The 27,165-nt window shown below is 48.5% G+C and overlaps 1 protein-coding gene across 3 annotated transcripts; it reads left to right on the top strand.

The window, feature by feature from the left end:
- The first annotated feature begins 35 nt into the window (after positions 1-35).
- On the top strand, positions 36-20,819 carry st6galnac4 (ST6 (alpha-N-acetyl-neuraminyl-2,3-beta-galactosyl-1,3)-N-acetylgalactosaminide alpha-2,6-sialyltransferase 4). 3 transcript variants are annotated; one of them, XM_039762566.1, is made up of 7 exons: positions 36-270; positions 2,185-2,186; positions 5,853-5,925; positions 6,349-6,471; positions 8,900-9,303; positions 17,580-17,687; positions 20,060-20,819. In XM_039762566.1, exons 3-7 carry the CDS (start codon positions 5,914-5,916, stop codon positions 20,265-20,267), a joined length of 855 nt encoding a protein of 284 aa, XP_039618500.1. In that variant the 5' UTR covers positions 36-270; positions 2,185-2,186; positions 5,853-5,913; the 3' UTR covers positions 20,268-20,819. The 3 variants fall into 3 exon arrangements, with proteins under 3 accessions (XP_039618500.1, XP_039618498.1, XP_039618499.1); XM_039762564.1 differs by lacking the exon at positions 2,185-2,186 and adding an exon at positions 1,224-1,355; XM_039762565.1 differs by lacking the exon at positions 2,185-2,186.
- Positions 20,820-27,165: the final 6,346 nt, after the last annotated feature.

Below are 27,165 nucleotides of genomic sequence, written 5' to 3'. Positions count from 1 at the left end.
GCACGGACTGTTATTCAGCGGCACTCCCGCCGAGGAGGGCGGGGCGGGGCGGCGTGGCGCGGCAAGCGGAGTTCCTCAAAACGCCGTTAGATCAGCTGCGGGCTGCAGTTACGTCTTTCTACTCTGCTAGACACTTGGAATGGAGCCGCGTTTTGATATAAGACACCCTGGCAGAGACAGCGCGTGAAGCCTTCAGCTCGAGGAATTCGAGGAGCTTTCCGAACTGAAACGGCAGCTCCGACGATGTGACGCGGCTGGCGACAAAAAAAAGTGAGCGCATTTAGCAGCGCTTGTGTGTGGCTGTCCGTCTTTAGGGTGGCATTGGGCTACTCGCTCGCTGGCTGGGTGCGACTCCTACCGATTAGCGCAGCTCGGGGCCGGGGCGGTCCGTACAGTACTCTTACTTTTCTTTTATACTTGAATTCTTCGAGTTGGATTCGACCGATTCGTAAAAAATTGGAAAGGTCGCTTACTTTTAGGAGGAAGCATCCTAACGTGTGTGTGGTAAGTAAACGGAGATGAAGAGGCGACAGGACCGGGCTTGAAAATGACAAAGGAAGTTGCGACTGGGGACCCGGGCCGCTCGTTCCTTTAAAATGGGGACACGGCGACACCGCTCAGAGTGAGTTAAGCGCGGATTTCACACAAACGTTAGAAAGTTTTTCTTCACACAAAGACCCGTGGAGTCGGTGACCAAGCAGCGGGTGGACTTTAGAAGGACCTTCAGATGTCGGTGAAGAAGACGGACGAGCCTGATGGGCTGAAGGCCTTAACGGTGTCCTCACAGGCCGGGCTTGGATCCGGACTTGCTGTCGGTGTTTTATCCCGCTAGACCTTGTTGGGTAGGACGTGGATGGGTGAAGCCGGGCCGTCTTCGTTTGTTCGTTCGGATGTGCTGTGGCAGGTCAGAGGCTGCTACCTTAAAACTCATCGATGGCTTTTGGAAACCCCACGGGCGCGGCCGCCTGCAGGAAGTGAGCCTCTCCGGGAAGAGCGAATGTTGAAGCTGGAGTGGGCCGCCTTTATATGGCGCCTTTCCCACTCGCGGTGCGTCACAGCTCATTTGGCCGAACTGGCGAGCTTGTGCTTCACAGCCGTCATTCGCTCATCTCCGTGGGTTGCGTTTGTGTTTTCTGTGTAAAGACCGAGCAGTCAAGAGTTGTCTTTAACGAGTGGTGTAACGTGCAGTGATGGTTTCCTTCCTTCCTTTGCTTCTTTACCAGTCATCACCCGAGCTGCCTTCATGTGGATCCTGTCCAGGAAGACCCTGCTGATGACTTCCATGTGGTCGACATTTCGGTCTTTTTTTATGAGGAGCTTTTATTGCAGACGCGGTCGCCAGGCGTAGAGGGAGGGTAAGTCGTTACTCAGCAGCTCGTTTTTCACCCTTTTCAGTGCATCCATCAGCTTGTGATGGCAAAGACCAGAAAGTGAAAACAAAAAAATTGTTGCTGTTACTTGGGGCACAGTCATCCGTGCCAGGGCTGAACATGTGGACACGAGAGGAGCCGGGGGGAGGACGGGGTGGTCTGACAATTGAAGGTCAAGGGGTGTTTGATCACTGAGGCCGTCCGTCGTCTGTCCAGATGACCCGACCCTCAAAGAAAGACTGGCACACAAAGGACTCCATTTTCATAGGGAAGACAAGGCATGCCATCGCTCCAAATGCTTGTTAAGTCTGCCAGCTCATTTTCAACACTAAGACATGGCAAAGGCCACATAAACAGTAAAGTAAGAGGAGTCGCGGAGTCTGCATTTCCTGACAATTCCAGTTCAGGCGTTCAGACGCAGGTCACGTTCAAGTTGTGCGTCTGTCAGCGTTGGGTTAATTGGCACAAATGAAGTTGGGCACCGTCCACTGTACAAAGTTGTGAGCCTGTGGGATTTTTTTTTTCCAATGTTATGTAACCCTGGGGTGCCAGCGAGCCCCAAACATACCAGCACAGTCCCGGGTTCAAATAATGGATGGTTTATTCCACATTAAACCTGCAAACCGTTGTAAACGCAAGCAAAATGGAAGTAAACTCCTCTGTCTGTCTGTCTGCCTCTGTCTCCACCGCACTGCCCTCCTCCAGTCGAGTGTCGCTCCACGTCCTCCCAGCTCCGATTCGCCTGGATGAGTGAGTGCGGCCCCTTTATTGACGACCCGGGAGTAGCCGATGGAATTGCTCCTGGGTCATACAGAAGTCCCATCAATTGGGGAGCACATATACTTCCAGTGGCACCCATGGTCCCCAGCAGGGTTGTATTGCATCTCCCAGCATTCCCTACTGGTTCCCAAGCAGGTGCCGTCATGGACTACTGCTGCTGCCATCTAGCACCTGGAGGAGCTGGATATCTCTCGGTGGCATTCTTTCGCTGTCCTTTTCTTTTCTCCCGTCCTGGGAAGGTTCTGTAACCACGACTGGCTGGGATGTCCATCCATCCTTGGAGCAGCCTTGTCCGGATGCAACCTGCTTCATTCTCTTGGGTCTTCCTGCCAGGATGCCAGTCCATCCTGTATGCCTCCTACACACCTGACAAGCTGTCCCATCTGCAGAGCAGTAGCAAGTCTTCCCTTTATGGCCCACTGAGATGGGATAGCTTCTTTGAAACTCGGAGGTCCTAGGGGACCCCCTAAACAGAACCTTGATTAGATTCCATACTAAAATGTTGTGTAGGCTAGAAAGGCAAAAACAGCATATGCACAAATAATTTGAATTATAACACTGTATGTACGTGTGGCTCCGTGCCACACCGTCCATCTGTCCCTGCAGTGGGCTGGCACTCCGTCCAGAGGTTGTTCCAGTCTGTGCCCGTAGCGTCCTAGAATGAGCTCCAGCTGCCCCCTGCTCTGGATAAGTGGGTGTCGGATGGAGGGACCACCAAATGGAGCACTAGAATCTGTCCTCCTCGTCGCCAGTCCCTCAAACAGACGGGAGAGTCTCGCCGACGAGTTACTCCACAGTTTCACGTTTAGCTTGGTTCGGCTCTTTCAGTTTGCTGATGTTGTATTCGGTGTTTTCTCTCTTTCACGTGCCTGATAGACTCTCCTGTCGGCAAACCGCTCCTCGGCACGAGCGTTTAAACGCTCTAGTGGGCGTGGCTCATGTTCAAATCACATTGTGACAAAGTACTTACGAAAAACAACTACACGCAACTCGTCGATGTGAGATCTGTCTCTGTGATGAAGCAAATGAGAAAGCGGAAACAGCCCGACTTCCAAATCGCTTAACTCCATCGCACCTGAATGTTCTGCTAACTTTGGAAAGCAAGAAAGGGTTGTTTTGCCACATTTAAAATACGTAGGCAAAGAAACTCAAACACTTCAGTATCGTTGGTGGTATTTGTGTCCTTTTTGTGCCGTACGCCCATTTTGACGTCCTCTTGGAGTTGAGTACTACATGGTGGAGGACGACGCTCTGTTAAAGGTTTAGAAAATGAACGGAGGAACAAATCTACAGACAATACCCGAGCGGCATGTTCTGAGTCGGCGTGGCACTCTGGATGAGTTCACTTTCCATCACTTTTCTAAATCCTGACGAAGTTTTACACACGAGACCCCCAGAGTGTAGAGTGAGCTGCTGGACTGGGACCAGTTCATATAAGGAGTCGGTTTATGTTTTTATGTAACTTGTATTACTAGTTGCTAAAGTACTGAGACTCGGCCTCGTGTTTTGGGGTGCAAGACGGGGACTCGCACATCACACACACACACACACGTGGTCACAATGCTGTAGTGAACAGTATCCGCTCGTACCGATGTGACTATATGAGTGAGGCACGCTGACTGAGAACGAGCATGGGAGACGATTACCCACAATCCCGCAGCAGGAGAGAGAGAGAGAGCGAGCAGAACCATCCGCTCAGTTGTGATCACGTGACACTCTGCAGACAAAGCGTATATGGACTACTCGTATTGCAAGGCCTCTCTCGTTTATCAAGTTAAAATGCATTAAAACTTTTAGCTCGTCTTGCAAAACACTCGCAATCCAAGGTCCCAAAGTGGGACACGAACGTCCCCTGCTTTATTAGGAAAGCCCATCAGAGAAGGCTCTTTTAGTGTCGGCTGTTGAAATGCAACATCCCAGCCTTCATGGAGACCATTCTGACCTCCTGGTGTGTAAGGCCAATCGTCCAAGCCTGTTGTAACTGACCGCACATTCAAGTCCGGTATGAGACCAGGATGAGGAGGACGTCCCCAAAGACCATCGCTGATCCGACTGCCCCAGGGCCTCGCCAGCTCCAAACGTCTAAACGAGATGTCACCTAAACAGTACGGTTAGTCTGACTCCTCCGCTCTGAGCTTCTGCTCGCTGTCTCTGTAGACCTCCACACTGGACTGCCAGGACATTTTAGTCCTCCTGCCTCGTTATTTGTTTCTACCGCATCACATTTTATATTTTATCTTCTTATACTTCTGTGTTGCTCTCACATTAATACACCTGGCCAGTAAAGTGAATTCTGGGTCTGATTCTGATGGTAACATTTTGGTGTGCTAGAACTGTGAGAAACAGGAAGACCTCCTTTCTTAGGTTCCAATGTTCCCTACTGATAAAACAATGGGTCTCGTCTGACGTTTTTAAAGGGCAGGATATGCGGAGTGAGTTTTAGTTGGCACGCTTTGGGCACTCGTCATGTATGTAGTTGGTATGCCATACTAGACAAAGTCCAAAAGCTCACATTCCATTGTAGGGTTAACCATACGTGGGGGGTCAACATCTACAGGAGCAAAAATGAAGACGTCTTTTTGTTAATGAATGCTGTCACTGGTTTTGTCCTTCATTATTTTAGGTAAATTTTGTGTAAAGTGCGATACTTTTGGACTTGTGTCCATTATGGGCTGTAGAATTTCTAACTCTAGTTTAACTCTTTCAGTTCTCTGTTGCATCGCTCCTCCGTGATCATAAATATACACCTGACCAAATCGTGGTTTCTTCAAAATTAAACTTGTAGCTTTAATTGTTGGAGGACCACAGATTCTCACAACGTGTGGTCCTGAATCGTGCAAATCCACGTTTTGAGCATCAAATGATGTGAACGTGTAAAGATTACTGTAGACTCGGTAGTGTTTGTGGATTTCACTTTCACAGAATAACAAATCTTTTCTTTCTCGCGGATACGCCTCCTGTCCCTGATGGCAACACGAATTAGATGATCTGACTTCAATGTTAAGGCCTTCCAATATCTTCACACCTCTGTCATATCACTTCTGTCCATATATCCGATCCCTTTTCGCTGTTCCGTTATTTCACACAGTAATAATTTCCATTTGTTTGTTCTAATGTGATCTTCACTATCATTTTTTTTTTTCCTACTCCCATTATCTCTAACTGCTCTGCATGTGTACCTCGCCAATGTTTTTGAATTCTGTACCACCTTCTACTTTGTCATCTACTTTTATTTCTGACCCCGATTGGACCTGCGAGGTTTCCAGTTCCACTTGGTCCGGGCTGATTGTTACTTTCCTCATTTTCAGAGTTTGCACAGATGATTATTGTTCTTTTTTGCCTTGTTTTCTCTCCAGTGCTTTTGGGCCACTTTTTGACGCGCTGCTCTTTCTTCTTCACTTGGTCGTTGACGTGTCCCCTAGAATGTATAAAATGATTGTCCTGATACAATTTATAAGAGCTGAGCGCAGGACGTGTGTCTGCCAAAAGCATTCACACAACTGAGCGGTTCGATGACCGTGGTCTTGTTCTGAACATAGTAGGACGTGACTTGAAGGGATCTCGTGTTAAACGTCTCCATCTCACGGGACTTCATTCCAGAAAGTCCCGTCTCGTCCCAAGATCTTTTTACTATCATAGAGAGACGTGTAACGCTATGGAGGTTAAGGCTGACCATTTTATTTGCGTTTGCTGTCTTTGCAGAGATGACGATGCTGTGTCGGAGTATGAAGAGATAAAGAGCAGACAACACACTCCTTGGGAAATGAGAGCTTACGTAAGTATGTGGAAGTCCCCATTTCGTTACTGAGTGGGACACGCTGTATGACAGAGCTTCATGGGGTGTTGGCGCCAGTTCTTCAATTCAATCCTTTGCCCCAATACTACATGTTAAAGGGGGGTGGCCACACTCGGGCACAGGTGGAGTGAGTGTTGGCAGTAGCCTGACATAAGGAAAGCTGCCAACTAAATGGAACTTGGAAGCAGGCAAGTGAAGTGCGTGCTTGTAAAAGTGGCTCGAGGAGGACAGAGGCCGTATGTGAAGGTTTGTCAAACTTGGCATTTGTTACTCTACCTAAATGTGAACTGGCTGACGACGTAATGACTAACTTTGAGGATGTGATTTTCTTAGCACATGATGGCCATACATTCTGTAAGGAGGCAGTGGCGTCCTCATGACTCTCATTTGTTTCCAAAACAGAAGTGGCCCTTGTTTGGCTTTATGTCCCTTTTCACCGTGGAGCTGGTTCTCTATTGTTATCGGTGGAACAATCCTGCTGCTGTCGTCGACCTGAAAGGATACATCAGCATTTCTACAGGGCAGGTAAGCGGAGGGCCATCTTGGGGGTCATCTTTTACACTTTGAGGCAGGGCTGATTAGATCAGAGCAGACCTGCTGACTGGCACCTAAAGTGGGGCACCAGTTCAGCTTCATGCTGCTCTCGTGATGTCCTCTGAAGTCCTGATCTGATTCGCTGTCTTAATGGAGGAAACGGCTGACACTCACAGCGGTCATCTGTTTTTGAATGACTTTGCAATGAGGCCGTCTGGGAAGTGTGTTGTTTAGAGTGAATTTCAAACAGCTTAAGAAAATCTACCAATTCTTGACTCGGCAACACATGAATTTAAGAAAAAACGGATTGTTCGGTTTATTCATTTTCTCTTCTCACTTTGTCAGAAAATAGAGTAATAAATGGCAAGGAGGGCACAAAATGAGTAACGTCTTCATCCCCTTAACTAGCTGACGTCTGCTGTGAGTGGGTTTCTGTTTACACCAGAGGTCCTTGGGTTAATATCGGGGTTAAGCTCATTGAGTCATAAAGTGATACGCGAATAGCACTGTGTGTGCTTCAGGGATGAGGCTGTGGCTGATCCTACTGCATCATCTCGGTGCCCATGTGTATTTTATACCAACTTTATCCCCACTTGTTTTAATTCATCAAGTTTTGATCGGTCATTGTGGCACTGTAGCTGGTGCAGCTGCCCCACATTTCTGGAGCTGTGCTCTGAGATACCCAGTCTGGCCCTTTTTGAGGGGCTTCCATAACCTGCCAGTGCCAGTGTGGGCTTCCTTCAGCTTTCAGCTCACATCCCCAACACATTCTGACTAAAATAACTGGCCACTGGTGTGACAAAGGCTGGTAAGCCTCAAACCTAAACTAGGGCTTCACTGACCTACCTCCAGGACAGGCCTTGTCCCCAGGGAGCCTGGCCCCAAATTGTACGGCAGGCTTCAAGGCCTGCACAGAGCCAAAAGTAAGGCTTAGGCTTCTAGAAGGTCAAAACTTTCAAAGTACATAAAAATGCCCTTTGAGTGAGGATGAATTAAAAGGACTAAGGAAAAACAGTCCTCTTGATACGCAAAAAGATTTAATAAATCAAAAAATGTAAATAAGAAAAGTTAAAAAGGATTTGACTAAAAGGCAAACAAGTCCAAACTCGCAATCCAGTAAACAGAAACCAGTAGACGGAACAAAAATCCTCAACCTTCAAGGACCCCCGGGCACAGGCTGGCGATGGCCCCGCAGAGTGATGTCATGAGCAGGACACGAGGAGTGAAGGCCAACATGATAAACTGGCCTTCAGTGCTAAAAGATAATATTAGCCAAAAAATGATATCCCAGTTTCTTTACATTATGTTAGCTCCATCTTGGCTCACGTTTATTTTTATCGTTCTGTTGTTTTTTTAATATTTGAATGATTTTTTCCATTTTCAGTTATTTCCTCTTGTGAGTCATATTTTGCTCTCTAACTTTAAACACAAGTTTCTCCATTTCTCGGCCTAGCCTGACCAAAAGCCACCGGTTAGTAGTTGTGGTAAGCTGGACTGGGTGCACCTCTTCTGGGGTGGTCAGTGGAGGTCCTGGCCTGCTTTTGTGGGTCTTTTAGGAGGCCCTCGCAGTGTTGTCTCCATTTTGTAATCCTTGAATAAAAAAATAAAAAAAAGCCAGGGAGCAAATGCTGGCTTGAGTGAGGGTGTCCCATCATGCACTGCTTCCTGTCTTGCACCCAGTGCTGCCCCCTAGTCATGCCCATAAAAGTGGATAGACTCGCTGTCCTGATTGGGCACTTTTTAATTTTTTTCGCTCTTTGTTTTTGCTTATTACGGTGTTTGAACATGTAGAATTTAATTGTGCGCCTGTTTATTGAATCTGTCAATGCTTTACAATGGGTTTTATTATTTAATGTCTTGGTGAGACGCCATTTTGTAAAGCTAAGAAGCAGGGGGCACATGGCCAGGAGGTCACAGGTTGATGAAGCCATAAATGGGACAGTCGTCAGCTCAGTGTCACATGACTCTGAAGACTTTCTGAGGCTGTTTCTGCATTGGTCAGGAGTGGCGCTGCTGTGATTAATCAATCCGTTTCCATCCTGACACAATATGGGCCTTGATGGCACTTGGCATGGGATCTTTTTTTTTATGATCCTGTGCTTACTTATGAATAAAATGTTTGATTTTGACCATCATTTGTCCTGGGGCTGAAGGCCATGAAGTTCTGTTTCTTGCTCAATGCCCTGGTGCCCACTCCAGAGTGTTAATCCAGTCCAGATTTTGACCTGTCTCTGTTTTTAATGCCCACACTTACTTTAATCCCAGGCTGTGGCTTTTGGTTTGAGGTCATCCGTGCCTTTATTTTATTTTATTTTATTACTTCCTAACATGACACGAAAGCCTGGCCAGAGCGTGGTGACACATCTGTAAAGTAAATGTATTGAGTTTGTGACCCTTCCTTCTGTTCTCTGCCCTTCAGTACCTACAGGTCTTCTGCAAACAATGTGCCTTGGTGTCAAATTCTGGTCAGATGCGTGGAGCGAGACGAGGAGGAGACATTGACGAGGCAGGCTGTGTGCTACGGATGAACAACGCCCCGACCGTGGGCTATGAAAGCGACGTCGGCAGCAGGACCACGCTGCGTGTTGTATCCCACACCAGTGTGCCACTCCTTGTCAGGAATGCCACGTACTTCTTTAGGCAGTCGGCAGACACGCTTTATGTTATCTGGGGTCCAGAGAGGAAGATGAAGAAAGACGCGTCCATCTACAACCTACTGCAGAAAATACAGAAGATCTATCCCAGTGTGAAGCTTTATGTGTTTACCCAAGAGAAGATGAGAAGTTGTGATGCCATCTTTCAGAATGAAACTGGAAAGGACAGGTAAAGTACAACCCTGGCATGTTTGAGGGCCAGTGGGAATGGTGGAAGTCCCATTAACAGAGGTGACTGTTTATTTTTGTATTGCTGTCTGCACAGGGGTTTGATTTGCACTGCTGGTTAGGCGTCCAAATGCCGACTTGTCGACCAACATAGAAAGCCAGCTGTTAACGTAAGAAGCAAATGTACAGCACAGTGAATTGAGCCCAGCCGTAATGGTGGCATAGAACCGGGGTGGCCAACTCCGATCCTGGAGAGCTGCAGTGGCTGCAGGTTTTTGCTCCAACCCAGCTGCTTAACACTTGAATCCCTGAGGCCTACGAAAAAAGTCTTAATCCTGGGCCACCTTAAATTCCTTTGCAACCTCTCTTTCAGCGTCTTTTGTGTTGTAAATGTGTCGATCAGCACAAGCAGCCTGCTGTCCAATCAAAGTCTGTTTATCATGGTGTGAGGTGCCTGGAGTTGTACAAGGCCAACAATAGAGCATTACTTGGAACACTTGCATTTCATGTGTGTTCGTATTTACAACAATGTCTTGCATGTTAAAGTGCTAATGACAAAATGTTAACGTGAAGTGTATAATGTGTGAAGTCCAAATGTCAAATAAAACACTTTCACAAAAGGTACAAGTATAACGGAACAAGTGCGCTTTTATATAACTGAAGAAAAAGAAATTGGGTTAGGGTGCAACGCTGACACGATGGCTTGGCTGGTGCAGAGGTACAAACTGCGGACTCGTAATCAAGGGGCTGCAGGTTCAATTCTGGGTCCTTTCTAGATTTACCTTTTCGAGTAGTGAGCTGCTCCTATTGTTACTATCTTACATATCAATGTCTGTGTGTATGTGTGTCCGACCCGGTAGTGAGAGGTGGAGTCGGGGTGAGGGCTCCACCTCCACCTCTGAGGAAACGGAGAACTCGCTCAGCCGCTAATAACACAATATTTTCTAGGACCCTGGGCTTACACAGCTAGTTGCACGTACATTTGATTTGAGTTGTTCCGATCGACACTTTTGCAAAACAAAAGGTGCTAATGGAGAGGTACAAAGGAATTTAAGGTGGCCCGGGATTTCAACTAGAGATTCTAGTGTTCATTAGAGTTTCTTCAGTTTTCTTCCGAGTACTTAATTTAACCAACGAGTGAACGATGAATACAAATGGAGACAAGCTGCTGTAGACGTAGAACTGCTAAAAAGGAGCAGTAAAAACAACGCGGCTAAAATGAGCTGTTGACAAGGGAGGGAGGGAGGGAGACCACTACGGTGACGCAGAACAGATGTCACTTGAGCAGTAAGTGCGTCATCAGCAGTGAGTGATCTCTCGTGAAGTAATTGGGGCCACCGTGGCCCACCAGGACTGCCCTTACTTAACCCTGATTTAATGGGCAAATCAATGAAATGAAGTTAATTCGCAGCAAACGCGTGTCACTAATTAAGAAAATAATCCGAGTGAAGGCCTGTAGCCACTGTGGCTCTCCAGGATCAGACTTGGCCACCCCTGGCATAGATAGACAAAGCGATAGTAATGCAGTTAAGTTTAGTTCAAAATATCGTTAAAATGAACACGAGAGGATCTTCAGATTGATACGACCAGACAAAGCGCATGGAAAGTCAAAGAGGAGAGCAGCCAGAGCGTTAAGTGAATGACGGGAGCAACAGATGGAGGCAAGGCTGTAGACGCGATAAAGAAGAAGAAGTCAAAACATGGGCAGGCTGACCTTGCAGGAGGAATTTTTAAAATGAAAACTATACTGGATTCTTCTAAACTACACTGGTAGTTGCTGTAACACGTACTGTAAAATACCGTAATACATTCGTCCACAACTCCTCCCTTTGCATTTGAAGGATCATCAGTATGTGATGTAGTGGCTTCAAAATATGAAAAGTCCTGGAGGTCAGTCAGTTAGTTCATCGTCAGTTTTAAGTAGGGACAATGGAGCTGGAATGGGAGCAGTAAAAAAAAATGATATCTATATATAACAACAACAACATTTATTTCTATAGCACATTTTCATACAAAAGAATGTAGCTCAAAGTGCTTTACATAATGAAGAATAGAAAAATAGAAGACACAGTAAGAAAATAAAATAAGTCAACATTAATTAACACAGAATAAGAGTGAGGTGGTCCAATGGCCAGGGTGGACAGAAAAAACTCCAGACGGCTGGAGAAAAAAATAAAATCCATAGGGATTCCAGACCACGAGACCGCCCAGTCCGCTCTGGGCAAACGGGCAGTGAGGCTGGGACTGAGCTGTGCCTAAAAAGAGAGTCTGAATTTTCTTTCGCCAGAGCTGGAAGCCGGTTTGCTAAACAGTAATTATCATTGTCTAGTGGAACGAACAGCAGCTCCCTTAAATTACCTGTTAGAAGATGAAGAACGTGTTCGGTCAGAGATGTCCAATTTCAAGAACCGTCATGAAAACTGACTGCCAGTCACTGCACGGCTACCCCCTCGAAGAGCCAATTGGTTTTGATGAGCCACCCACCCTTGAGGCCAGTGGAGTTTGCACGTTCAGAGCAGCCCTGCTGTCCTCCTAGGCCATCGTGTGATAAGACACAAGTCCAGTGACCTGTCCCACACCAGATTGGGGCAACCAGGGGTCAGCAGGCAAAACGGGAATTGTTAGCTGCAATTGGTTCTTGTGACCATGCAGGGAAAGCTCCATCCTTCAGGTTCTGCATACACGGAGACCATTTGAAGAAATATACCTAAGTGAAGAATAGTGGGCATGACCTTGGAGAAAAGGGGGATTAGATAAAGCAAACATGTTGGACACGTAACTGGGTGAAACTGGAAGGAGGTGTCCGAGTGTGCCGAATAAAAACCAAACTGTAAGGATAAAGAGGAAGATCACTCAAAGTCAGAGGCTTGAAGGGAGAAGTGCCATGAAATAACTTGAGTTGGCATGTTGAGACATCTCGAGGATGGGGGATAAGGGGCTTCAGATGGGTCTTTGCACACACAGGTGGTCATTTTCAACCGATGCCTTGCAGTGCCCACATTTAAATTTGAATTACTCTGAGATAAAGTGGTGTACCTGATTGTGATGAGGATTAAGGATGGTTACTGATGTGGTGGTTGGTATCTGTTAATGCCAGTTATGCCAATTTGACGCCCATGTTTAGAAGCTCCCCTAATATGAAAGGATATGTGAGACGCAGCTCTGTGAAGAGGCTCAGGAGTAGCAGCTCCTGACGCCGTCTCTCTGCAGGTAACTTGAGAAGGTCAGTCTGGTGGAGCTGCGGTGACCTTTTTGGAAGTGGTGTTCACGGCTAACCAGGCACCACTGCAGTGCTGTGAATGAATCCACACGGGATGCTTGCTTTTTGTCGTATGAATTTGGAATCAATCCCATGTTGGCCAGTCTAAAGAGTGTGTTGTCCCTGCTTTGCATGCATTGTGAGGCCTCATAGGTACTCCTGCCCAACAGCCTGCTGGGTCTCCCCCGTGCCCACTCCACTGCTTACGTTTGCTGAGTCGTGGACTCATCAAGGTGTCCAAAGTGGCACCTTAGTGTTGCACATTGCTGTGTGGCGCGTAGTCAGTCTGCTTGTACTGGTTCTCAGCTGGATTGTGACCTGGTGACTGGTGGAGTCGCGGCTTTAGGATGATTTTAGATTTTTACAAAGCCTGAGAAGCTAAGCCTCGGACTGAAGAAGTGAGAATTGAGAGTGTAGTAAGTAGAAGGTGACGGAGTTTGTCTGAAATGCAGGAAGCAAAGGGTTATGGGGAAGGATCAGAATGAAGTGATGTCCAGTTTTGGGGTCACTTCTCCTTTTTATTATGCATTAATGGTCAGGACAAGAATGGCTAAGTTTGCAGATGACACCAAACTACTGTGGGTGGGAGAGCAGGTTGTTACAGGTGGTCTTGGGCAGATTTGTGGACATTGAAATGTAATGCAAGTAAGAAAGTGAGATTTGGATACACGGTGACGGGTCTAGGAAGGGGCGCCATATGAGAAGGGCCGGAGAGTCGTAGCGGACTCCTCGCTGTCTACCCTCACAAAGTGGACAGATACGATCCCGAAGGCTGGTAGGATGCAAGCTTCGATATCGCAGTGTGTGGTGTGCAAGTCTTTGAGGTTAAGCTCGCGTTACGTAGCACAATGGTGAAGCCTCGGCTGGTGTTCTGTGTTCTGTTCTGGTCTTCGTATTACAAAAAAAGACAAAGCAGCACAAGAGGAAGAAGAGGGACGAGCACCTGGGCTACCTAATTCATGACCTTGGAGCGCAACTGAGGAGGAAAGACTGAAGAAATTCGTATCAAGTGACCATTAAAATGTGACGGGATTGAGAACGCTAACGGGATGTTAAGTTATATAGCGCCCCCCAGATGTGTGGTGTACAAGTCAAGGGAGGCTGTACTTCAAGTACATAACATACTGGTGAGGCCTCATCTGGAGTTCTGTGTTTGGTTTTGGGTTCCAGATTTGAAATTAAAGACAAAGCCGCACAAGAGAAGGTCCAGAGAGGAGAGACTTGGCCAGAGGGTCTGAGCTTTGACGAGAGATCGAAGGAGTTTAAGCAAACGGAGGTGTAATAATTTACCAGGGGATCAATTATTGGACAAGAGACGTGATGTGTTGTGCCCACTTGAGCTCCTCAGCAGTGGTCACTTCAAGAACATTTGGAGCGGCTCTCCTTCTTCACTGTATATGTAGATGGCAGTATAGTCTTGGCTTCTTCATGCGGACGTCTCTGACCTGCTCCTTGGTGTTGCTGGTCAGGTGGTCCTCCTGGCACCACTGGGTACATCTTCTCTCTGTAGGCCGTCTTGTCGTCGTCGGGTGATGAAGCTTGCAATGGCGGCAGTAGCATCAGCTAATTTAACACACGGTCGTGTCGGGGAGATCGGCACGTGACTCTGTGGAGCGCCAGTGTCTGAGGTCAACGTGGAGGACCTGCACAAGCTTGAAATGAGGGGGCTGGGGATGCACATTTAGTTTGCCTTCCATCTTGCCTTGAGCGCTTTGTTGTTTCTGCGTCGGTCACTTGTGGTGCTCTCTGCTTCACTCTCGGATCAAACTGGAGTGACTGCACCACCAGGATAAGGAGCCCCCCAGCAAGACGTTCTAGCAGTCGAGGTGTGATGGAGTTGGCAGGCCACAGGAAAGCTGGACAAGTGAGCTTGCAGTGAATGAAAGAAGCGAGCGGCCCAGGGGCATTGTGGGTGCCCATTGCTTTGCTCGTTGGGTTCTCCTTTCAGGTCCTTCCTCTGTCCGCTCTACATTAGGCTGTAATCGATAGTTAAGTCCCATCACCTACGGTGTCCTCGGACTCCTTGTCAAGTGTGCCACAGGAGGAAGAATCAAATCGGCGTCTCCTTTGAATGGCACATCACGAGAGACAATGAAGGAAAGTGGCAGCTTATGATGTGGTGACGATACTCCGCAAATACAAAGCCCCCAAGCCAGACGGTAACCAGCAGTCATTTGGGGCAATTATGGTGCAATCTCAGGATGGAGTCAAATCACAGCAGACATTTTGTTTCTAACCACAAATGAGCGCATTGTCACTGTGCGTGAGCGGGCATGTAACAGGGCTGAGGCCGTCTGGTATTTAATGACGGGTTGTGCCAAGTCTTGGCTCGCGTCCTCCGCTAGCTGCTGCTCGTGCCGTCTTTACTCGCCCATTTTGTAACCCTTGGGCTTCAATTTGATTTCTACGATGCATGCAGTCTGAGGCCCTGCTGAGTTCTTAAGTAAAGATTTTCTAAAACTCAAATGGGACGCGGCAGGGGGTCTTCCAACTCGGCCCTGGGGACGGACGGACCCCCCCGTTCGTGTCAGATTCCTAATCCGTTTTAACACCTGATGGCACTGAGCTCATTTCATTCGCTGCCGTTTCTTTTTCCTCTTCTTGTATTCTACGTTCAGATTCGGCACAGTGAGTTTGACATTTATAAGACGTTTAGAAACGTTTCATTGCGGAACTCTCTTGTGTTGATTTCTTCCCAGTTTGCCCTTTCTCTGTGCCGTTTGCTCCCTTCGTTGTATCTTAAATGGCTGCAAGTATTTTATCGTCAGACCCACTGATTAATAAATAATGGATTAATTAAATAATTACAGCACCTCTCTAGTTAACCGTCTTCTTAACTAGTGAGCCATTGTTGCTGCCGATGAACTTGTTTTGCCTTGGTTTTAATCGACGTGACTCGGACCCCTTCGTTCACAGGCGTCCGTCCACCTCTGGTCCTGGAGGGCCGCAGCGGCTGCAGGTTTTCATTCAAACTCTTTTCCTAATCAGTTTTCATTGCCCTGTTTTTAAGGATTCTTTACTTCAGTAAATGGCAGCCAAACAGAAATGAGACGTGAAACTGGGATTTCAAACTCCAGCCGATCTCCTAATGAGAAGCCGATTATTTTTGCTATTAATTGATCCCGTTATTTAATTCCATGGCCTGTTGCTGCTCGTGTTCTGCCACAGCACACATTTCCAAAACTGGCGAGTTTTTGTTTTTTTTCTTAAGAACGCCGTCACAATGTGTTGGTGACCTGAGAGATCAGCCTTCCCGAGACCTCCACCTTTCTTTATTTTCAGATATTGTGTGATGGGCACAGGGGAGCTGGTCACGCGGTGGCTCGTTTTGGGGCTCATTATTGTTTGGCTGCTAATTAAGGAAGAAGAGACAAATAAGAAAGGGGGCTCGAGTCAAGTGAATTCAAATGAAGGCAAAAACTGGTCACTAATGAAGAAGACGGTTAGAATGAAAACCTGCAGCCACTGCGGCCCTCCAGGACCAGAGTTGGACATCTGTGCTCTATTATATAAAAACAAAAAGCAAATCCTTCGACGTGGTGAGACTTTTGTCCTCCTCCAATATTTTCAAACACGACTGCGGTCCTCTAGCACCGAGAAACGATGAAATCAAACAAGTAACATCGGTAACACTGCAAATTGTGTTATGCGTATTGATAGACTCTGCTGAAGCAGTTGGTGGTGATGGTGTGGAAGATGAAAACATCAGCTCACAATATCATGAAGACTATCTCCATCCGATAACTCCGCCTGGTCTTCCTCCGCACGAATTACTGTCGAAAGAAGGACGTATCGTAATGTAATTGAGTAATTGATGTCTGAGTGATGGCTATGCTGTGGGTCGAGATGAGCTGAATTCGAACAATATTCTGACGTGTAGAATTTAAGGTAATGCAGTCCATCTAACATGAGCCGCCAAAGGAGATCTCGATACGCCATTCGTATTAAAACGTTTACAGTTTCCTGTTAAAATAGCTTTTGCTATGACAAGTCACAGGGACAAACGTTTGAAAAAGTCGGTTTATTTAATAGAGAGAAGGAAACGAAATTCACTCACAGGCAGTTCGACATGGCGTTGATGCAAATGTAACCATGGAAATAAAAATCGGATAAAATTCTACATCCGCATCCCCATACGTGAGCGGCAGAGCTGCAAAGAGGCTGGCGCATAGCCCTGGCACAGGGGGTTGGCAACCGAAGCGAGGAGGGAAAATAATACGTGACCCCCTATAACTGCTCGGTGCAGTGCTTCCCAAACTCAGTCCTGGGGACCCCCTGTGGCTGCAGGTTTTAGTTCCCAGTCGGTGATAATCGATAACTACTGATCTCATTTAATTAGTTACTCTGTGTTATTCTTCTCTTATTCTCCATTCAGAGAAACGCAGCAGTGTGGTTTGGACATTTAAGACATTTAGAAATATATATTTTTTTTTTTGTTGTTCTCCTATTATTTTCCGCTTTTCCTGTTAGTTTGCTCCCTTCATTTAATTCTAATAGAGACACCAGCCTTAGCAGACACCTGGGATGATGAAGGCTGCAATGACGTCCGTGTCAGGCCTGCTAATTAGTAAAAGAATCCACGAAATTACCGGATAACTAAGGAAAGCAGAATGAGGCTGCTGAAAAAAAACTTCATATAACATTTTAATAAAAATCTAACAAACCTTAAATTAGCCTAAGAGTCCAATGAAAAACTGAAGCTGCTTGGAACAAAAACCTGCAGCCAGGACCGAGTCTGGGAACCACTGGCTCAGACGTTTTAGTAGATTTATTTACTTTACCAAACGTAGTTTTCGATATTATTCCCAAAGCACAGAATCTGGGAAGTTAACTTGATTAGCCCAGGATTCCCAATGAAAAACAGAAACCTGCAGCCACCGAGGGTCCCCAGGAGTGAGTTTGAGAAGGCCTGGGACATTGTCCTGTGACGATCGTGGTGACTGGTAAGTGACATGTAAGTGCGTTCCAGGAGTCCACTGCTCTTGTAAAGATGACCTCTCCTCTGTCTTCATGTGCAGGATGAAGTCCGGCACCTTCCTCAGCACGGGATTCTTCAGTTTAATCCTAGCAATGGACCTTTGTGAGAGCATCAGCGTCTATGGAATGGTGGACCAAGGATACTGCAGGTAATGAGGTCAGAATTGGTGTGGTGGGCACGGCAAGCTAAAACAATGGCACGTGTGGCTGTTGTGTTCTCTGAGCTGAAAGAACGAGTGCATGAAGTTGCCGGTGTCACCTCATTTCTAATGGTTGGCAGCGGTGGCATGTCTTCAAATTGTATTCGACGACATGCAGTCGATGTGAGTGGAAAACGCGTTCAACTTGAGTTTCTAAAGCACAGTGTCTTAGACAACAAAGTAGAATAGAATTTTAATAAAGAAAGCGGACAGACGGACGGACTCTCGCTTCTTTACAGGCCTAATTGTGGCATCGTCAAGACATGTCACCCCAATGACTGCAGTTAGGATCTTGTCACCTTGAGGATGTCTGATGACATGACAGCCTCACAATTGTCCAGCACAGTTTCGGATTTCCAGAATATTCTGTCTTTGCTGCATTTTTACGGCCAAACTGCGTGCCGCCCGACAGCATTGGTGGCGAGTTGAGCCGCCATGCCAGCCTGCCCTTTTCCATTCTGTTGTGGTCCTGGAGAGATGAGCCTCTGCTCTGTTTGTGCCATCCAGGCCACCTGCTTTCCTTATGGCCACCTTGTCTGCATTGCTTGTGAGCTTTAACACACACACACCCCGAGTGACTTGTGTTGGCACTTGCTGTACCCATTTGTAGGGCACTGTGACTGACTTAGAAGGGATGGATGGCACTCGCTGCATCTCTTCTTGACTCTTTAAGGTTACGTAAATGAAAACTGTGACTGAACAGCCCTGGAAAATATGAAGTGCAATGCCAGCCTAAAGCTATTGGGGTACAAATATGGCAGATTAGGTGGCACTCTGCTACATCAAAGGTCGTTTTGCTTTTCCTAAAATGTGTTTGGGTTGCGGTTCTTGCTTTGTGCAGAAAAAAAACTGACATTTCAAAGGTGACGCTGCCTGTCATCCAGTCAAACCCATGTTACCCAGTGTGCCCCCCGAGTCCTGGCACTGCAGAGTTTGCACGTTTTTTCCCCGGTCTCAGTATTTTTTTCTCTTGGTGATGCTGAATGGGCTCATGGTAAGTGTGTTGGTGATGGACTTGGCACCCCGTTCAGGCCCGGCTCCCACTTTGTGCCCGTTGGTAAGCCCTGGCTCCCAAACGCCACAAATGGGATAAGCAGACTAGGAAATGTTTTTGGATGCATTTTTCAAAGTTGACTTTTCCCTTAAATTGCACTTGTGTGCTTTGTGTAAACTCTGATGGCTGAGCCGCTGATTGCCAGTGTGCTGCGTGTTGAACAGCATACGAGTGAGGACGCCTGGGCACTGAGGACCCACCACGGACAATGAGAGGGAGAGCCTGACGCTGGCAGGTTTGAGATGTGCCCTCAAGTGGTTTATCTGATCTGAAGAACTCGCTACCATCCATTAGCAGGCGGTTCCACAGGGTCACCGTCGTACTGAAGGCTTGCATGTCGCCATTTCAATGAATTTGAATTAAAAAGTGGCGGTACGACGACGGTCAACACGCGCCTCGACGGTATCCAGAATTTCCAGAAGTTTTTTCATTTTAACAAGCAGTGCCAGGTTGATTTAGTCAAACAGTGCCAACTTCTATTTAAACAAGCACCCTCAAATATAAATAAGTGGATTAAAGTCTACGAGTTTGAATTGCTTCTTACAAACGAGTTGTGCTCAGGATGTAGAAAGTGTGGCTGATTGGCACAAGCCGCTTCATTATTGAACCTTTTGATAATTTTTGAAATGTTTTTCTTTTTTGATTGACGACATCCTGCACTCAGGGGGGGATTTCTAACCCTAACTTCAGTAAGACAAACCCACCTGTCATCTAACTACATTTTTAGGAGCAACGCTGGGCGTGTGTGCCATCCTGCTGTCTCCTCACTTGCTACGTGAAGCTGCAGAACTTTGAAACGTTTTGTTGTCCTCGAGTTCTCATTAAGTGTGGCCTCCGTGAGACTCCAAATGTTCAGCCAGCACACACACGCCTGCTCAGCTCGCTGATCATGGGATCTCGGGTAACGCTCCAGTAGGCATTGGCGTGGCACCTCTGTTGAAGGAGGGCTTGGCTTTTTCTGGTGAACGATTTACCCAGCACTCCCACCTCCATGCTGGGCAGCAGCCTCCGTCTATAAAGGTCCATGCCCATGGAGGTCCCACGATGCCCCTGATGCTCCCACTCGGTTCTCGGTTGGTGGGCTCCCCTCTGCTAAAGCACCTGCCCCTTAATGAGTGCTCTCTGTGTTTGTGCCCGGTGGCTTTCACCTCCGACTTCTTGTGTCAAACGAGTTCCTTCCATGGTGGCTGTCGCTGAGGAGCTCTTGATTGGATGTGAAGTCGAGAGAACGACTTGGATGATTTTTTGCTTTCTCCTCTTTCCTTAGCCAAGCCAATCGTTCTTCGGTGCCTTATCATTACTACGAGACGGCGAAGCTCAACGAGTGCCTGATGTACAACACGCACGAGAGAGCAGCGAGAGGAGGCCATCGCTTCATCACGGAGAAGGCCATCTTCGCCAGATGGGCTGTGCAAAGAAAGAGGATGACGTTCACGCAGCCTTCGTGGCCAGAGCTGGGAAGTTCCTTACTTTGAGCAGACGACTGCGACTGGAACTCGTCTTTCTAAAGAGATTGGGTGCCTTCGGTGGACCTGAGGTAGAGGGGCTTTGTCTGAAGCACTTTATATTTATTTGTTCCTCTCACGGCAGGTCCACACCAACACCGTTTACAGGGTCCAAAGCGACTTCCACGTTTATTGACAGTGTTCACCGTCACACACACTTCCTTCCTTTATCGGTGCTCTTCTTTTCTATTCAGTATTTGAAACACTTGGGCTTTTGTGTGTCTGATTGAAAGTCCGCACACGCGCACACACCCACCGTGTTACGTTTTCCCCAAGCGTAGTGTTGTCACGTCACCTTACTGGTCTGTACCGCTGGGGCAGACCAGAGAGTCCACTTGGGGTGGCGGAGGGCTCAGGCTGGGGGGCTTCACTTGCACCTTCAGCAGCTCAGTATGTGACTGTGGGCAGGTCAACACACCCGCCCACCCGTCTGTGCCACCATTTGTGTCTCTTTAAACAGTTAATTAAGCTACACTCTGTACTGGCATGGCATTACAATAAAAGAGGTGCTCTAAAAATGGACGCCGTCATGTACTCGATGGTCTAAAGCTTGGGGGGGAAATGGCACTACAGTAAAGCGGCTGGGTGACATCGTTAGGTATGGCCGTCGGTGGTCGGGGGCACAGTTTCAAGGCTGTAAAGTATATTTGGAGTGCTGGGTGACACGGTGGCTCCATGAAGACACTGAAGTTCGTGTCATACGTGTGTCCTGTGTGGGGTTTGCATGTTCACACTGGACTGTGGGAGGAAAGCCACACAGATCACTCGGCCCCTGTGTGTGTGTGTGTGTTTGCCTTGTGCCCAGTGATTGCTGGCAGTGGTGCCAGCTGACCCACCACCCTGTCCTGGATGAGCAGCTTAGGAAGATGGCTGGCTGTCTACTTCAGTTCCAGCGCCCCCTGTGGCTGCAGGCTCTTAGTGCAGTCAGTGTCCCCGTCAGTCCCTCTCATTGATGCCACTGCATGGCTCACTTGTCATTTTTCTTATTCCGCACTCAAAGCAGAAGTCGAGTTGTAAGACATTTGGAGGCGTCACTTTAAATGCTTTGCTCTTTTGTGTTTGTTCAAGATTCAAAGAGCTGAGCCTTTACAGTTTGAACAAACGAAGATTAAGAGGTGACCTGACTGGAGTGTTTAAAATGATGACGGTCATCAGTCCAGTGGATCAGACGGTGACTTTAAAATGAGTTCATCGAGAACACGGGGACACAGCTGGACACTTGTCAAGGGTCGATGTCACACAAACGTTAGGCACTTGGAATAAGAGAGCAAGTCGTGTGGTGGACAGGAGGACGTTAGGGACTTCAAAACTCGACTCGATGTCATTTTGGTGCAGTGAGGTGGACAGGATTGGCGAGCTTTGTTGGGCTGAGTGGCCTGTTCTCGTCCAGAGTGTTTGAATGTTACTTATTTATTGTTTTTCTTATCAGTTCACCTTCTCGGTCGTACCCTAATATAATGACAGCTAGTGAGGAGTGACAAGTGACAGGGAGTGCCGAGAGGTCACCGTTAGGTCAGTGAGACCCTCAGTAAAGTGATGAAGATCCACTCAGTTGGCAAGAGAAGACCCCAGCGTCACTCTGCTGTGACACTCGCACTAAATCTGAGCAAACCCAGTTTGACTTTGGATGAAGTGGACGTCCGCTTCTGTTTGGAACTCTTTGAAATAATCCAAATGAAGCCAAAGTTCTGTGCACTTCACTGTGGTGGTGATGATGATGATGATGATGAAACACCGCAATTTACAAATGCAAAGCAAAGCCATCAAAGTGCATGGAAATAAAAACACAAAAGGAAGAACCCCAAGCAACACCTCGTGCCGCTTCAGGGGGTCTCTGCTGACTTTGTTTCCGTCTCCAGGTCCTTTGGTTTCATTCCACACAGCAAGCGTAGTAGAGGTAACAAAGACCCCCGGGGGTCTCGTGGACGTCTTCCATTGGGTGGTCTGGGGAAACTCCGCGGGATGAATGTGCCAGTCACCCGAGTGCCATAGGGCGAGACGCCTGCTGAGCCCCCCTCAGTGTAAGTAAAGGGTCGTCCTGTGTTTGGTTTATTGAGGTGATTGATTGATTATTTAACTAACTAGGGGGAGATCCAGTTGAGGGGTCGACGAGAGCTGCCCTTGCGCCAGCCGTGTGATTTGTGCGTCCCGAGTGGGGCGATTATCTGATAAGTGGGGGCGGGCGCACATGCCAGCGATGTGGTGCAGGATGATGGCATCGGGTGACGTCGCTGTACGCCTGCCTACCGTATGATGTGGAAGAAGACTTTGAGCGGACTCCCCACGTCGACCGTTACTCTTTGGCCAAGTCTTCAGTATCGTATTAGCAAGAGTGTCCTCGGCGCTACGTTTATATAATCCATGGATTATCACTAGTCAAACAAGTGACTGGGTACACGGGACGTGACAAACGTTGACCCTATGCACGAGCGTGACTGATCGTCCTGTTAGCGTAGGACGTCTGTGATCATCCTGTTCAAAGCTGATCCTCCGGTCAGGACGTTGGATCTCTCTGGTCCGCGGTCCTTGAGGCTGATCCTCCAATTAGCTGTGAACCCCCCAGTCTCACTGAGATGGCACAGGTGGCGAACCAGCTGAGGTGAGGGAAGGCTGCAGGGATCTGTGGTATGTGGGTCAACCTTGCCAGGCTGGTGGTCAGGCTGCTCCCATTTGGGAGACTGGCATCACCCCAACTGACTGGAAAACTGGACTTGTCGTCCCTGTCTGGAATGGGAAGGGTGATCACCTGGATTGGGGGGACTACAGGGGGATACCACTGCTCTCAGTGCCAGGTAAGGTCCTCGCTAGGGTCGTCCTCAATCGGATCTGTGATCACCTGCTCACCTACCAGCGACCGGAGCAGTCTGGTTTTACGCCTAAGAAGTCGACCACATCCTGGCACTGAGGGTTCTCTTGTTGATTTTCAAAAGCGTTCGACTCGGTTGATCGAGCTGCCCTGTGGCACGGCGTGACGGTTGTTAATGTTCACTTTGTTAACGTCGATGTGTCCACAGTGTGCCTGTCACGGTTGGGGTGTCACCATCAGCTGCCATCTCAGCATGTGGTTTGACCTTCCCAATCACAAGTGACATTGTTGTGCTTGGTCAGCTGCCATCTGATTGGAGGACGAAGAGGCTGCGAGGCGGAGTCCGGGTCGATCTAATTGGGCGCGCACGTGCGTGTGTTTATGATGGGATTGTCAGAAATGCCATCCCCCACCTCATAATGCCCAGTGGCCCCGCATCCCATTACAGTCGCACTTCAGGTGAGCTGCTCCAGCCTTTGCTTGGCATTGCACCAAGCCCACCATTTCTAAAGGAGGGGATGATGAGAGAAATCACACTGGCTAAGTGGGCCTTGAGCTGCACTCGAACAATGGACAACTGAAAAGACGCAGCCCCCCTGGCAGAAGTCCGAGGCGATTGTCCCGGTGGACTTCATGATCTCGAGGCTGATTGGGGCTGGCGTTCGATGAAAAGCACAACATGTTGGAAACACAAGGACCAAACTTCAGACCCTCTGCATTAGCCCACCCTGAAAGTGCGTCCCGATTGTCCTCAGGGTGGCTGCTGTGCGTACAAGTAGATAAGTCGAGCTGTCGTGGGGGTCCTGTACCCTGCAATGAGATGGGCAGGAGGGCGTCCACAAACACGTCGGTCACAGGGCCGCCTCAGAACAGTCGCCGCTTTACGACTTAAAACACGTGAAATTCGAAAAGAGACGTAAAGACGAGAGCCGAAGTCCAATCAGATGACGTGAAACGGGACAGCACATTAAAATCAATGAAGAAGAACCGCGAAGAGGAATGACAAGCAGCCCAATAACGTGGGCCGTCATGAGAGACCCCAGTAGAGCCCATGTGTCTCCTTGAGCTGGGGTCCTCTCTCTGTCCGCCTGGCCCGGAGCTTCAGCGTGTCACGTCCTGGCTGTGGTGACACTTTTAAACGATAGACCAGGAGCTTCACCCTGGACCCCCAAAGAGATCTCGAGGAACGGAGAGCAGGCTGTGCACAACGCTGGATACGAAAGGCCGACGTCACCGAGGAGCACTTCATCCAAACACGCTGACCACAGAGACGATCAGCGCCGCGCTCGAGGCCTTCGCCTAATGGACATTCATCTTTAATGAGCATCTTCACTTCTCTCTGAAGTCGCACGTGCAGACTTTGTGTTGTAATTGGATCTCATTTTCAAAGGAGGCAGAAATGCAACTGGAGCAGGACCACCGACTCGGTGCAAGTGGCCATGACGGGCCTTCAACTCTCCACAAGAGACCAGTGGGACAACTCGACTTCGTGGGGCAGCCCAGTGGGCAGGACTGGTGACTTTGTTGGGCCCAGTGGTCCGTTCTCCTGGCGATTGTGCCAGTCGGCGTCGGGCACCTCGCTTTGGGGCGGCAGCTCCTGCCGTATCTTTTGTTTTTTTATTTTTGTGGCGGACGTCGTCTCCTTTATGGAGGGAGGACTGGAAATCAAATGGTCACAGCGAGACAGGATGCGTCAGACTGCTGCTAAAAAAAGCATCTCTTTGAGAACTGGGGCTGAGGAGGAGGAGGAGGAGGAGGAGGAGGAGGAGGAGGACATGATGTGCTCCTCAGCTGCAGGAGACAAAAAGAAATCCAGTCGCCGCTTGAAGTGAAAGGCAGTGCTGGGAGAAAAGGCCGTCAAGTTGTCCTGGCGGGGAGGTCAGGCTGGTAGCGAAGCCAAGTGGCACACGACTCCATCCGCGCTGCTGGGGGGGGGCCAAGGCGGACATGGAGGTGAGGCGACGGGGGTCTTGAGCTCAACCTGCACCCACGCAAGCTGCAGCCGTTTGTGTCACGCGTGTCACTTGTCGGGGGTGCTGTGTCCTCGGCTTTTGTTCCATTCTAGCATTTCTTTCCTTTTCTTAATGAGGATTCATTTGAGGTCCAAACGTAACATGAAGGGCCTTTTAAATGGTTTGTGTTTGCAGATGAAACCACGAGAGGCCGACTGGCAGCTTAAATCATCACAGAGGGACTTGGGCGGCAGAATGTCTTGCTTTATGACAGTTGGCTGCACAGATCGGTTAGTGCCACCCAGTGCCTTCTGTCTCAATGGCCCCCTGCCATGCCAGTCCAGGCTGTGGTATCAGCATGGTCTCCCTGACCCCCTGCCCTCAGTGGTACCATAGCTTGATGCGACTCTGCCAACTTGTAGACTTGGTCCATGCTCCTCGGGCCTAACATCCATATGCCATCATGGTGCTGCTGCCTGACTGGTTTTTCCATATGCCATCACTTCTGTGCCCGTGGCCAGCCTGGACTTTGCCTCACCCGCTCATTTCCCACCTTCTCCTGGCGTCTTCCCACCCCAGACTGGTCCATCAGACCGCCAGCCAGTGAAGCCTGACTCGTTACTCTGCACTGTCACCACTTCATGCCACTCCAGCCGACCCCTGGCTTTGCCCACAGTGAGGTTGGCATAGCCATGAAGCCCCCGCCCCACAGGCCATGTGCTGGCACGCTGGAGCTCTGCTGTGAGGGAGGACATTTGTACACTTTAGAGCACCCCCTGGACCAACGCTTTGTGGGGTCTACCTCCTCGTGGCTGAGCTCCTCAACACTTCCACTTCACACTAACAACACTTGTGGTGCCCTGGGACTGAACTGGCAGAGCAGACTTGTGACAAAGGTGACCTCCTGTGACAGTGGGACGTTGTTTACAGTCACTGAGCTCATCAGTAGGACCGGCGTGGCTCCTCAGCCCTTTGGCCCTCCATTAATAGATCAGGTGACCTGTCAAGACCCCCAGGCCTTAGCTTGGAACCCCTGTGGCTGCAGGTTTGGCCTGTCACTCCTCCTCCTTTATTTCCGTTGCTGGTTTCCATTTACGCTAAACGCTGCGATGTTTGTGTTGCTCTTTGCTTTCTTTTGTTGTTTTCCCGTCAGTTCACCTTTTTGGCTTCCTTTGTCCTAAAATGATAAGGACAAGTGGAGCAGACGTGGGTGGCACGGGGCACTGATGGGCACTGAATTCTCACTGGAAATCACAGAAGGCCTGGAAATGAAGAGGAGAAACCTAAAATTGAAGATCGAAAACGTCACCTAATCTCTGTGACACCTGTGACATTCCAGTAAAGATGTCACAGTTTAGAAATGTATGTGTGGCACAAAAAATTTTAAAAATCACAAACCGGTGGGCCAAATGACGACGAGACGAGAGGACCCCCGAACTGAACTGGAGACCTGCTGCTCTGACGAGGCCAGAGCGCCCTCTAATGTTTGTGCCCATCCGCTTTTAAATGGTAAGGTTGGCACTGTGCCTGTTTCAGCTTGGCGCATTTGCCATCACAAATATCTGCAGTGCACTTTGTGTTGGGTAGCTCAAGCGCCCTCTAGTGCCTGTGCCCAGTGGGCACCTTTCATGTTTTGATCCCATATTGAACCACCAATGATAAGGATGGCACCGTGTGCTTTTGTGTTCCATTGTCTTTGCCATCACAAGTACATTTTGCATTGAGGTGTCACCTGTCACTTCATTCCAACATGTAAAACTACAAAAGAAAAGAATCTGAGCCGGTGACCCGGCGTGTGTTTGGGGGGGTGATGTGCCCACCATGGAAACAAATGAGTGAGGAAGTCAGCAGGTAAGTTGGTGAGACGTGTGATGAAGGATGTCATGTAACGCCACAACCGTAAAAGGCGCTGTATACGATCCGCGTGAAAAGCTCAACACACGATAGATAAGTAAAGTGGCGTGTAAGAGAAGCAACGTGCACTGGACGACATCGACGTGAAGGACACCCTGACTGAGCCATAGGAACGAAAGACATGACGATCATTACAAATGTGACGGATGTGAAAGGCGCTATATGGTAGACAGCTGTGAGCAGAGACATAGTATGG

The sequence above is a fragment of the Polypterus senegalus genome, chromosome 9 (genome assembly GCF_016835505.1).
Source record: "Polypterus senegalus isolate Bchr_013 chromosome 9, ASM1683550v1, whole genome shotgun sequence".
Classification (NCBI taxonomy): Eukaryota; Metazoa; Chordata; class Cladistia; order Polypteriformes; family Polypteridae; genus Polypterus; species Polypterus senegalus.
The sequence above is the reverse complement of the archived record's forward strand: the minus strand, read 5'-3'. Positions and strand labels throughout refer to the sequence as shown.